General features: G+C 41.5%; 1 protein-coding gene across 10 annotated transcripts in view; it reads right to left on the bottom strand.

Annotated features, from left to right (window-relative positions):
• The window catches only part of ANKIB1 (ankyrin repeat and IBR domain containing 1), a 168192-nt gene that overhangs the window by 22066 nt on the left and 133665 nt on the right, over positions 1 to 12461 (bottom strand). For all 10 annotated transcript variants that reach the window (XM_050939504.1, XM_050939502.1, XM_050939505.1 and 7 more), the window contains 4 exons: positions 10297 to 10427; positions 4102 to 4236; positions 390 to 476; positions 228 to 294 (listed from right to left, as the gene is read on the bottom strand). In XM_050939504.1, the coding sequence (XP_050795461.1) occupies positions 228 to 294; positions 390 to 476; positions 4102 to 4236; positions 10297 to 10427 (420 nt within the window). The remainder of the gene's footprint in view (positions 1 to 227; positions 295 to 389; positions 477 to 4101; positions 4237 to 10296; positions 10428 to 12461) is intronic.

Below are 12461 nucleotides of genomic sequence, written 5' to 3'. Positions count from 1 at the left end.
CAAAGGACTCAAACTCAAGTTAACATCAGATGAACTGAGGACTGAAAAAGGCTGAAAGTTCAAAGCCTGAAATGTACAGAAGTAGCAGTCTGAAATATCTCATTTCTTGTAGGCATCAATATAAGTAAAGAAAAAATCTGAAGAACAAAATTGCTCTTTTAGTGTAAAGAGACATTTGACTTCAGACCGCCATTATAAATCAGTAAATACTAACAAACACTACTTACTTCCACTGAGAGCTCTACTCAACTGCTCCATCTTCTCTTTGGCAGTTTTTAGAAGGCGCTGTTCTAACTAAAAAAAAAGGACAAATAAAATTCAACAAATTCATCTAATTTCCGGACTGATAAAGTGGGGAAAATATTTACTAGAAACTGTTTGGACCATACCTGATAGCTGAGCTCATGGTTTTTAAACCTCGTGTAATAATGCATAAACCTATCAAGCTCTTGAAATCGTCTATGTTTCTTTTCAGCCTAGAAAATAAGAAATCAAGCATGAGTCATCCATTTAGACTTATATTATTTTACAATCATCAGCAAATTCAAAAGTATAGCGAGCTGTTCAGCAGGGAACATTAGACATTATACACAAATACCATGGTAATGGGTACTGTTTAAGACGTACTCCTGGAGGAATTCTGTGCTAAAAAAATTAAAAAATCTGCAGAGTATGTTAAAATTCTGCCAATTTTATTTGTCAAAATAACACTACATAATCACACCAGTTTCGGTTATTTTGGTAATTTATTTCATAATACCTGTCAGCAAGCTTGTCTGTAACAATGCAGACACATAAACAACAAATTCTCCCAGGAGTACAGAGTTAAAGAAACCCCTATGACAACCCAGTTCTTGTTTCAGCCCCTCCTTCCTCCCCCCTTAAACCCAGCCATGGGGCCAGACCCCAGCCAATACACCTGAAGCCTAGCAGCAGGGGCCCACAGCTCAGACACCTGCCCCCCAAGAGCCAAGCTGCAGGGGCCCCTTAGCCTAGACACCCACCCCCTCTGGTCCCCGAGCCCAGCCGCAGGGCCCCCCTAGCCCAGACACCAGCCCCCCTTCATCCCCAAACCCCAGCTACAGAGTTCCCCCAGCCCAGACCCCATCCCGCTGCCCCCAGAGTCCAGCCTTGCCCCCTCGCCCAAACCCCTTCCTTCCCAAAGATCCAGAGGGAAAAACAGCCTGATGCTTGGTCCCAGGCTTGTGTGGAGTTTCCTGCATGTCGCTGTCTCCTTCCCTTAGGCCTGATCTACACTACGGGTTTAAACCGAATTTAGCAGCGTTAAACTGATTTAACCCTGCACCCGTCCATACAACGAGGCCCTTTATATCGATATAAAGGGCTCTTTAAACTGGTTTCTGAACTCCTCCTCGACAAGAGAAGTAGCGCTGAAATCGGTATTGCCATGTCGGATTAGGGTTAGTGTGGCCGCAAATCGATGGTATTGGCCTCCGGGCAGTATCCCACAGTGCACCACTGTGACTGCTCTGGAAAGCCATCTGAACTCGGATGCACTGGCCAGGTAGACAGGAAAAGCCCCGCTAACTTTTGAATTTCATTTCCTGTTTGCCCAACGTGGAGCTCTGATCAGCACGGGTGGCCATGCAGTCCCAAATCCAAAAAGAGCACCAGCATGGACCGTATGGGAGATACTGGATCTGATCGCTGTATGGGGAGACAAATCTGTTCTATCAGAGCTCCGTTACAGAAGACGAAATGCCAAAGCATTTGAAAAAAATCTCCAGGGTATGATACAGAGTCCACAGCACAGTGCTGTGTGACAAGCGTAACGGAAAGCCAAAGAATCAAATGGATGCTCATGAAGGGAGGGAGGGGGGACTGAGGACTCCAGCTATCGCAGAGTCCCCGCAGTCTCCAAAAAGTATTTGCATTCTTGGCTGAGCTCCCAATGCCTGTAGGGTCGAACACATTGTCCGGGGTGGTTTAGGGTATATCTCGTCAATTTACCCCTCCTTTCCCCCCATGAAAGAAAAGGGAAAAAAATAGTTTCTTGACTTTTTTCAATGTCACCGTATGTGTACTGCATGCTGCTGGTAGACGCGGTGCTGCGGCACTGAACAGCAGCATCCTCTCCCCTCCCTTCCCCGGTGGCAGACGGGTACAGTGCAGAATGACTGGTAGCCATCCTTGTCATCATCCCGTGAGTGCTCCTGGCTGGCCGGGGGCGCCTGGGTAAAAATAGGAATGACTCCCGGTCATTCCCGGCAGATGGTACAGAACGACTGGTAACCGTCTTCATCATAGCAACTGGGGGCTGAGCTCCATCAGCCCCCCCCTTTCATGTCTAAAGAATAGATTCTGTACTGCCTGGACTATCATAGAAGCGGGATGCTGGGCTCCTTTCCCCGCCACCGTTTAATGTCCTGCCTGGACTATTATAGCACCGGGAGGCTGCCTCCCCCTCATTTTATCTCACTAAAAAGTCAGTGTTTCTTATTTCTGCATTCTTTATTACTTCATCACACAAATGGGGGGACACTGCAACGGTAGCCCAGGAGGGTTGGGGGAAGAGGGAAGCAAAGGGTGGGGTTGTTGCAGGGACACCCCCTAGAATGGCATGCAGCTCATCATTTCTGCGGGATCTGACACGGAGCCGCTGTGCTCTCTGGTACACTGGTTCTCTAGTACACTTGCCCCATATTCTAGGCAGGACTGACTCTATTTTTAGATAAAACATAAAGGAGGGAATGAGCGGGGGGGTCATTCCCATTTTTGTCTTTGCGCCCCCGGCCGACCTCAGTGAAGGTCAGCCAGGAGCATCCATGACAGCAGCAGACGGTACAGAACGACTGATAACCGTCATCTCATCGCCAATTTACAATGGCACAGCAGACGGTACAGAATGACTGATAACTGTCTCCGCTACCTTGCAAAGGCAAATTAATGCTGCTGTGTAGCACTGCAGTACCGCTTCTGTCAGCAGCATCCAGTACACATATGGTGACAGTGACAAAAGGCAAAACGGGCTCCATGGTTGCCATGCTATGGCATCTGCCAGGGCAATCCAGGGAAAAAGGGTGCGAAATGATTGTCTGCCATTGCTTTCACGGAGAAAGGAATGAGTGACGACATTTACCCAGAATCACCCGCGACACTGTTTTTGCACCATCATGCACTGGGATCTCAACCCAGAATTCCAGTGGGCGAGGGAGACTGCAGGAGCTATGGAATAGCTATGAGATAGCTACCCACAGTGCAACGCTCCAGAAATTGACGCTAGCCTCGGTACATGGATGCACACCGCTGAATTATTGTGCTTTGTGTGGCTGCATGCACTCGACTTTATACAATCTGTTTTACAAAACCAATTTATGTAAAATCGGAATAATTTTGTAGTGTAGACGTGCCCTTAGAGTGTGTAGGGAACTGCAGCTGCCGGGAAATGCTCCAGTTCCCTCCCCCTTCCCCAAGCAGTGTCTTCTATGTGCAAACTGGACTCTGCCGGGTCCAGTGGCCCCTAGTGGTGACCAGCAGCACTGCAGTCCATTTCTGTGGCGGAAAGGAAATTCTGCACGCCCAGAATTTTTCCAAAAATTAATGTATTATGCAGTGGTGCAGAATTCCCCTAGGAGTAGTCTCAGGCAGACAGAAAGGTCATGTTTTGATATCAGAAGTCTGACAGATACAGCCATCAGAACTGAGGAATTGAGATTTTGTGCCTATAGAGAAACCTTTAAACAGTGGACCTCAAAATACATTACAAACATTAATTAAACCAAATGACACTTCTCTGAGGCACAGGGGTAATTACAGGACTACTACACTGATTGCACAGAATGGTAATCATGGTAGAGAGAGATGAAGTGACTTTCCCAACATCACATGGTGGGTTAGTAGCAGAACCGAGAACCCAGCTGTCTTTGTTCCCAGTATAAAAAAAGCCTGACAGTATTTTGCTCCTATTACCTCAATATGATATTTAGAGTTATAATTCACTTTTGTTCCACTGAGGACCTTGGATGGGGAAAATTAAACTCTTAATAAATTATTCTCAGGGACACCAATTCAGAACCTTAGGCAAGACAGAAAATTACAGCCTAAGTATTTTATTGGAGCCAATACAGTTTAATCTCCTACCTCCACTGTCATTTCCTTGGACTGTTCCTCTACATGCTGAATAATTTCATAGCGCGTGCACCTGTAATAGCCTCCAGTAGAAGAGCTGTGCTTCTTCCATTCTTCTAGGCAAATCCAGCAAAAGTCATATTTGCACTTCAGAAGAAGAAAACAAAACTCATATCTGTATCCAACCATTGTTATAGATTTCCAGTACTGCATCGCTATTCCGCCACAACCAACTGAAGCGACAGAATTCACAGGAATAGTACATTCCCACATATGTTTATATGTCAAAAGAAAATGCCCAAGGACCCTCCTAGCAGATGTATTCTAAGCTGCTGTATATGTTGTAATAGGTTTATGGTGCCATATAAAAGTACAGTTTGATGCTTAGACATAGGGCAGGAGTGCTTTGCATGCTATAAATGAAGTCTGGGGTGGGTGCACAGAACGAGATGTTGAGTAGAGCTGGATTGGACTATATCAACATAATGTTTCTGTTGAAAAATATCAATGTCAAAAACTGAAACTGTTTGTGAGGCAGAGTCAGTTTGATTTTTTTTTTTTTAACTCAAAGGTTTTGGAAAAAGTTTTGAACTTGTCAAAGATAATAAGCTAATCACAGAAAAAGTTGCAGAATGGAGGGAGAGGTTTGGCTAAAGGCTCTCCTTGCTCTGCATCCCGATCAGTAGCTCCTTGCTACAGCAGCTTTGTGGGAGGGGCTGGGTAGCTGTCTCATGGTCAACACTCAGGACTGTAAGCATAGGCTCCAGCAGCTGGAGAAGGAGCGCTTCCCTGGCCCTTTGATATTCTACTTTAACCTACACTCCTGCCACATGTGGGTGTGTGAAGGAAGGAGCCATCATTCTTAGGGCTACTACCTGTCCCAAGGGCGATTTTGCAGCTGAGGTGCTGCTGCTTCTTGGGAGTTTTTCTGCTTGAGGAGGGAGGCCATAGAAAAATGTACCCTAGCCTTAGCACTTGACAGGCGCCTGAATCTCTGCTTAGCAGGCACAAATCTCCATCCAGGGGAGGTACAGGAGACACAACATCTGGCCTTCTTAGCTTTCTTCACCAGGCTGAACTCCGCATGGGTGAGGAAGGGCATGAAGAGTCCCAGTGACTCTGAAGAGAAAGGGAATCCTCCTGTGCTGATAAAAGTAGACCAAGACAGCCAGTGACTTTAAGCCTGTTCTTCCTCCTCTTTTTCAAATTTGCTTTGCAGCAAGGAGGAGATGGTCTGCCTGCCTGAAGCTGAAGAGACAGATGAAAAACTGGTGGTTCCTCAGAGGTCGAGCCACACATCCCAGGCCTCTAATTGACAGGTCTGGTCTGTCTCCAGGGCTGCACAGAGCAGAGACTCAATGTCATTGATCTGTGAATCTCATTATGAATAAGAAAGATGATTGATCTTAACTAAGGCCCAGATGCTCAGAAGAATTTAGGTGCTTAACTCCCATTGAAATCATGGAAGTCAGTCCAAGTCCTATGAAACTAAAGAAGGTATTTAAGTTGGTTACTTAAAAGAAGCCATTCAAGCAGTGGTCAAGACATGCAAATTAATAAGATTAACAATCTTCAATTCAAATTAAATTAAAATACCACGACTTCTTTCTATTTATCAATATTTGCTTATGTCTCCTTTCCAGGAATACATAGTCTAAACAATCTGGGGTTTAACAGGAAAAGTTGTTAATACTTAATTATAATAGAATTTCAATATTGCATTAAAATTAGTACAAGGACAAGTTAAGTCTAATCCCTTGGCAGTGCTTTGGCAAACTCCATCTCACCAGTGATGCTGAATTCTTGATGGTGTGATGACGTTGCAGAAGCAGTGGTGGTTGAAAGGTAGCTTCCTCTTGATCCTGCGTTGTGGTTTTATTGTTCTTAGCTGTCTTGTTGCTTTTTGTTTGCTTGTAGAGATGAAATGAAGTGACTAAACTAAGATGAGTGCTGAGAGCTAGAGTGTAACTGAGCAAGTGTGTGTAACAGTACATAAGGGTAAGGGTATAAGCATAAGAGAGTGTGTTTCAGTTTAGAGAAATGTATACACTTCTTTTCCCATGGCCTCGCTGAAAGTGGAAGACAGACCTCTTTCAGGGGAATAGCTGGATTTAAATATCAGCTGCTGTCACCTTTCATTGGCTCAACATCTTTATTGGATTGTGCTGCTACCATCTTCAGCTCGTGCATATTCAATCTGCTATTGCATATGCAGCAGAGTTGTTATTCTTCAGCTTTACGGGTGTACTGATTTTTGATATTTAAAGTTTTAACTCTCTCTTTTAATCAATTTATTTTCTGAGCTATCCCTTTAGATCCATCAGTGTTTAATAGGAGCAGAAATTATGTTTCAAATGAATCTAAATACACCTCCGCCCCAATATAACATGACCCAATATAACACAAATGCAGATATAATGTGGTAAAGCAGTGCTTGGAGGGGGCGGGGGGGGGGGGGGGGGGGGGGGGAGGCAGGGCTGCGCACTCCGGCGGATCAAAGCAAGTGTGATATAATGCAGTTTTACCTATAACATAGTAAGATTTTTTGGCTCCCGAGGACAGCGTTATATCGGGGTAGAGGTGTACTCCTATTTCCTAAATAAAAGTTCTTGAAATAGTCAGGTCTTAAAATAGTCTTCAGGCCTTTCAGATCTTAAAATAGCCTTTTTAAATGTAAACTTTGAGCTCTTAAAATAGTCTTTTTAAATATAAAAGATTCTTAAAGAGAATAATTAAATGTAAATGATCAAAGAAAATATTGTCTTTTCTTTGTACCATCCTTGGAAAGATTCTTCTTGTTTTTCTAAGCTTGATAAGGAGCTGCTTACACATTGCCAGATAACTAACTGATTTCCCAATTAATATAAATACTTTCTATACTCAAATGGCTTCTTACATTAGTAACCAGTTATAGCATTAATGGCTTAGCTACATTTGTACATAAAATATTTTACTATTCATATAATGGCATCAGGCAGTTTTCACCTTTGAGTAGAAACATGAGTTAGAAGTAACCAATATCTTCAATAAAACATTTCCCAACCATAAATGAGTCTTCTTGGTTGCTTGCCTTTTGAGCAAATGGTTCCTAGATTTACAACCTACTATTTGTTGTACATTCACAATTTGCAATTAAAGACACTTATCAAATACTCTATACAAAGTCAAAATCCCAATTACTAAAATTTATATACATCTTCCAAAGGATAATGTAAAAAGAAAATAGTACAGAATGTTAAAACAAAATAGAAGCTATAAAGCTGCATACAAGAGTCTGTGTGAACACAAATGAAGGTAATAAATACAGTTTAACAGGCAAGGTGGTGTCATCCTCTTTGACACTTTGTTCTCACTGTTTGATGGAATGCAGACGACATTTCCTATGAATCTCCTTAATTAGCTTGAGCATTTTATTATAAAATTAACCCAAAAACATAAGCATGTGAGCTATCATATTCTCCAAGGAACTTGTGTATGAAAATAAGTGTCCTAAAATTCAGTAACAGTGAAGCCAATTACACAATAACCTACAATTATAATAAATTATAATTGTTTTATTCATAACCTTTTTTGCATCAATACTGAGGTCTCTCCCCTATTATGTCCTTTACAAATCTTATGCTTCCCCACCTATTTGATATTAAGAAGAATGCTAGAAGACCTGGAGGAATACAGCAAGAATAATCCTCAATTGATTTAGAGTAGATAAGGAATAAATGACAGCCAACAAAGAGACAGTCTGGTGAAAAACCAATGACTTCTCAAAATCATGGTCCAAAATATTTAGGATCCAATTCTGCACTTTGGGCTGTGAGGACAAAAAATGGAGTGTGGCAGCAGCAGGGAGCCTGTTGTGACTTTCTAATACTCAACTGCAACTACTCTGGCAGAAATTAGAGCAGCAGGGAGACTAGTCTAACTTCCGCCAAAGGCCTAAAGTCCATGAGAGCATTTACGCAAGTGGATGAATAAGTATAAGGGAGCTCCACTCCACCATGCAGCCCAGCCCTGGAATAACCCTTCCCCTTCCTCTTATATAAGGGAGAGGGGAGGCTAGCACAGGAAGTAGTAGAGTTGCCTCTATCAGCTTTCTCTCAATGGAGAGTTCCCCTATATAAGGGGAATTCAACACCAGTTATCTCTGGCCATTTTAAAGCCACTTCGTGCTGCTTACAAGGTGTAAAGCATTCTTAGCAGACTGGAGAACCTGGCCCCTAGTTAGTATCTCAAATGCTGGTAAAACTGAAGTAGAGACACTAACTTATGTTTAATGGTGAAAGCCAATCAAGCAAGAAAGAAAAAGATAAATGATAAACATAGAATAAAAAATAAATGGTAAACCAGTGAGGGCAAGGCAGGATCTGTTTCTGCTGGCAGCATAAACAACAAAATCCCTAAATATAGCAGAGGAAAAGTGAGGAGGAGTAGGTGATGGGCGCAGAAAGAAAAAGCCATCTGTATGGTATGAAGAGACAGACTCCTGGAAAAAGAGAACTGTTTTCTAACCCAAGATATATTTTGATAGAAGACAGCCTACGACAAAAATAAGCGTTTGAAACCTTAGTAGTGACAGATATCCCCTTCTTAATCTGAAAACCTGACATTATTAAATGGACATATTAGCTGTTCTTGCTACTTTCAAATAAGCTATTGTGACAGGGTCAGACCAGATGGCTACAGGAGAGTAGTGGAAGGTAGATACATTAGCCCCAGATTAAGCAGGTCCCTTTTCCCTAAGTAAGATAATAGGGAGTATTCCAGAACAATCAGGAACCTGTTAGAACCAATTAAGGCAAGCAGGCTAATTAGGACACCGGGAGCCAATTAGGAAGCTACTAGAATCAATTAAGGCAGGTAGGCTAATCAGCGCACCTGGTTAAAGAAGGAGCTCCCTTCAGTTAGGGAGAGGCACGTAAGGAGCTGGGAGCAAGAGGATGTGCTACTGGAGGACTGAGGAATATAAATGCAATCAGGAAGAAGGTCCTGCAGTGAGGACAAAGAAGGTGCTGGCGGGAGGTCATGGGGAAAGTGGCCCAGGGAGTTGTAGTTGTCACATAGCTGTTACAGGAGACACTGCAGACAACTGCGATCCACAGGGCCCTGGGTTGGAACCTGGAGTAGAGGGCAGGTCCAGGTTCTCCCCATTCCTCCAACTCCTTATTTGACACAAGAACCATTGACTTGGACTGTGAGTCATATCAGAGGGGAAGGTCTCTGGCCTGTCCCCTACCCACTAGGTGGGACAACAGAGACTGTGGGAATTGTTGTTCTCCCTTTCTGCCATACTGGCCAGTGATGAGGTTAGCTGACTGAACGGCAGGTTTGAACCAGTGGCAAAACTGCGGGCTGCCATGAATCTCTGAGGCAAGCAAATCCGCCGAAAGCGTAGGACCCCCCAAGATAGAGGAGGAACTTTGTCACACTATCCATTGACTAAAAAGCAAGTACTCTAACTTTCTGCTTTTAGTTCATTTGAAAAAAGAGTTGTCTGAGATGTATTATAATGTTACATAAAGAGGTTTCGACATAGAAAATATTGCTATGCAGAACCTATTTATTTTTGTGAAGTACAGAAGATTAGATGCAAGTTTTCAGTCTATTGTTACCCCTGAAGTCTTTCTTGGAATTATTGCTCTCCTAGTTTCTCACTCCCATTGAATATCTATGTTTATATTTTTCCACCTTATTTTGACCTTTGTATTATTTCTGACCTTATTTTGATATTTTCAGCTCACCTTATTTCCCTTTGTATTATTTCTCTATCTTCATGAGTGTTCACAATGCCTCAAAATTTAGTATCTTCTGTAAATTAAATATGCTATTCACTTTCTCTTCTAGGTCATTAATGAAGAGTGGACAATGCAAAGATCTGTATAATTTTCCTCTAAGCCTTTCCTCCTATTTTCTTTGTGTACTGCTAATTTCTCTTTGTTTATTGTCCTTCAATAACCAGTAACCAGTGTTCACTGCCAAGCCAAAATGGATCTTGTAAGTAAGATTTAATGAAATTGCATATCACACACTCTGTTCATTTCTTAATATATTAGAGCTTCTTTCTATCTGCCAATGTTGCAATTTGGTTTAGAAGTTCCACTAGAGCCCATGCCTGTGATTTCAGAGGCTTTGTATGCCTGCATTTACAAAATAGACATGTATATACAACTTGAGTTACACGCTCCACCATAAACAATATGAACTTCTTTGTACCTTTGCACACTGCATGTGGTTGCAGCCCTCGTTCTTCTGAATTGGAGATTTGCAGTTGGCGCACGGTTTGGAGTTAGTTAGTAACCATAGGCAGTTGGCAGCATCTTCATAAGCCTCACTAACTCCCACAACTTTAAGAAAAAAAAAGTGAAAAGTTAAGATTATGTGCATATCAATTTTTGTAAAAAGTAGGTGAAGAAGTCTCCATGTTCCCCTAATTCTTGACAGTGCACATAAATTTCCTCATAAACCTACAGCATTTGGTACAAAGTAATGTAAGGCAAAAATTAAGATGATATGACAAATACGACATAAGTCAAAGGTCACATCCACACCTCAATCAGCTAGGGAATGCATCTGTATATTTTATTATGCTTTACATTATAATTTATTAAATATACTATAAGATGTTAACACAGTCCAAGACCCATGATAGGAATTTAAAAAAATAATTGTTGATACTTAAGTTTTATATTAGTTTCTATGGATCACTACAAATAAGTGTGTCTTGTGTTATTTTACATTAATTAATAAATGATGGTAATATTATTTGTAACACCTACGAGCCCTGGTCATGGATCAGGACCCCACTGTACTAGGCATTGTATAAACACAGAAAAAAAGTTTACAATCTAAATAGACTTATTCACCCTTCCTCCTCTCTCTCGCTCTCTCTTTTTTAAAAAAAACAAACAAACAAAAAAACACATAAGCATCAGCTGTTTCTATTTCTCTAAGATTTATGGAAATGACTTCTGGACATAGCATTAAGAGCCAAACCATGTACAATAGGTAATACAGACGCTGTCCCTGACTTATGCAAGCATTCCCTTCTGGAACGCCTTGCGTAAGTCAAATGTTGCGTAAGTCGGAGATGTATACTCAAAAATTACGCACAAACCCCCCTCTCTCCCTCCCCCCAAAAAAACCAACCAAAAAACAAAAAAAGAACCCACTTATAAGACTTTTTCCATAAGTGCAGGTTTGCATAACTCAGGTTTGCGTAACCTGGGGAGCGTCTGTACTTTAGAAAATACATACTCAGTCCTTTGGGACTTTTCTGGAGATTACAAGATTTCCTACCAAGTTCTAGAATATAATTTTGGGAGGTGGGGGGGAGGAAGTTTTTAATACATTTTGGCCTCATCCACACTGCTTGACTGAACTGTGTGACAGCAGTTTTAGACAACAGCAGTTTTAAAGCATACTTAAAACCACTACAGGAAACACAATAAAAAGGTAAATTAGGCTAATGGGAGATATTTATTAAATTTGACTTTCTATTGTAAAGTAAAAAGAATCAGGAAATATCTCATAATAGCATGAAGAGGGAATCTGAAATTTTCAAAGATACCAAGCAAATTCTATTTTAAAATGCTTAGTTAATAACAATGATTTTATAATAATAATTAGGATTTACATACCACATTATATGTTCTACATGCTAGACACACGAAGAGCCTAATTCTGATCTAATTTAACATTGGTGTAGAATAGGAGGGGCAACAGAGTTACATCAATAAGCCAGCAAGAAATCTGAATAAAGCTGTAAGCAATTAATCTAATTACACAGATAAAATTACCAATATTTTTAACATTACAAAGATTAAAGATTACTGACCTGTAACCAGAGCTCTTCAAGTGGCCTCTGCACATTCACATTCTTAGAATGTACTCATGGTGTAGCTAGAAATGAAACCTTCTAGCAGTACTGCACATTGGAATTCTTCTTCCTTGGAGTTAGAATTCCAATTCAGGCATTGGAGGAGGTGCACAGATGCACAACCCATTTATAGCTTTGCTCTCTGAATGTACAGAGCCACAAGGGGAAGAGAAAGGGGAAGAAGGTGCAAGAGCACTCCAACAGGCACTGCTACCAGAAGTTTCCTCTGGTCCTGATGGTACAGTGGGCACACACCAGAGTGGGAATGTGCAGAGGGCCACCTGAAGAACTTACCTTTACAACAATTATGAAAGTCTTAGATTTCCAATTCATTCCAGTTGTAAGATGTATTTCCCATAATCCAAACAAAGAATCAAACTGTGAAGGGGGCAGCTCTGTAGGTATGTGCATGCGCGCATGTGCCTATATTATATATATATAAATAACATCTTGTGACTTTTTTTTTTTAAAGCTCTGCCATTGAAACAACTCAGAATATTTG

The sequence above is a fragment of the Gopherus flavomarginatus genome, chromosome 2 (genome assembly GCF_025201925.1).
Source record: "Gopherus flavomarginatus isolate rGopFla2 chromosome 2, rGopFla2.mat.asm, whole genome shotgun sequence".
Classification (NCBI taxonomy): domain Eukaryota; kingdom Metazoa; phylum Chordata; order Testudines; family Testudinidae; genus Gopherus; species Gopherus flavomarginatus.
This window is presented reverse-complemented; position numbering and strand designations above follow the sequence as displayed.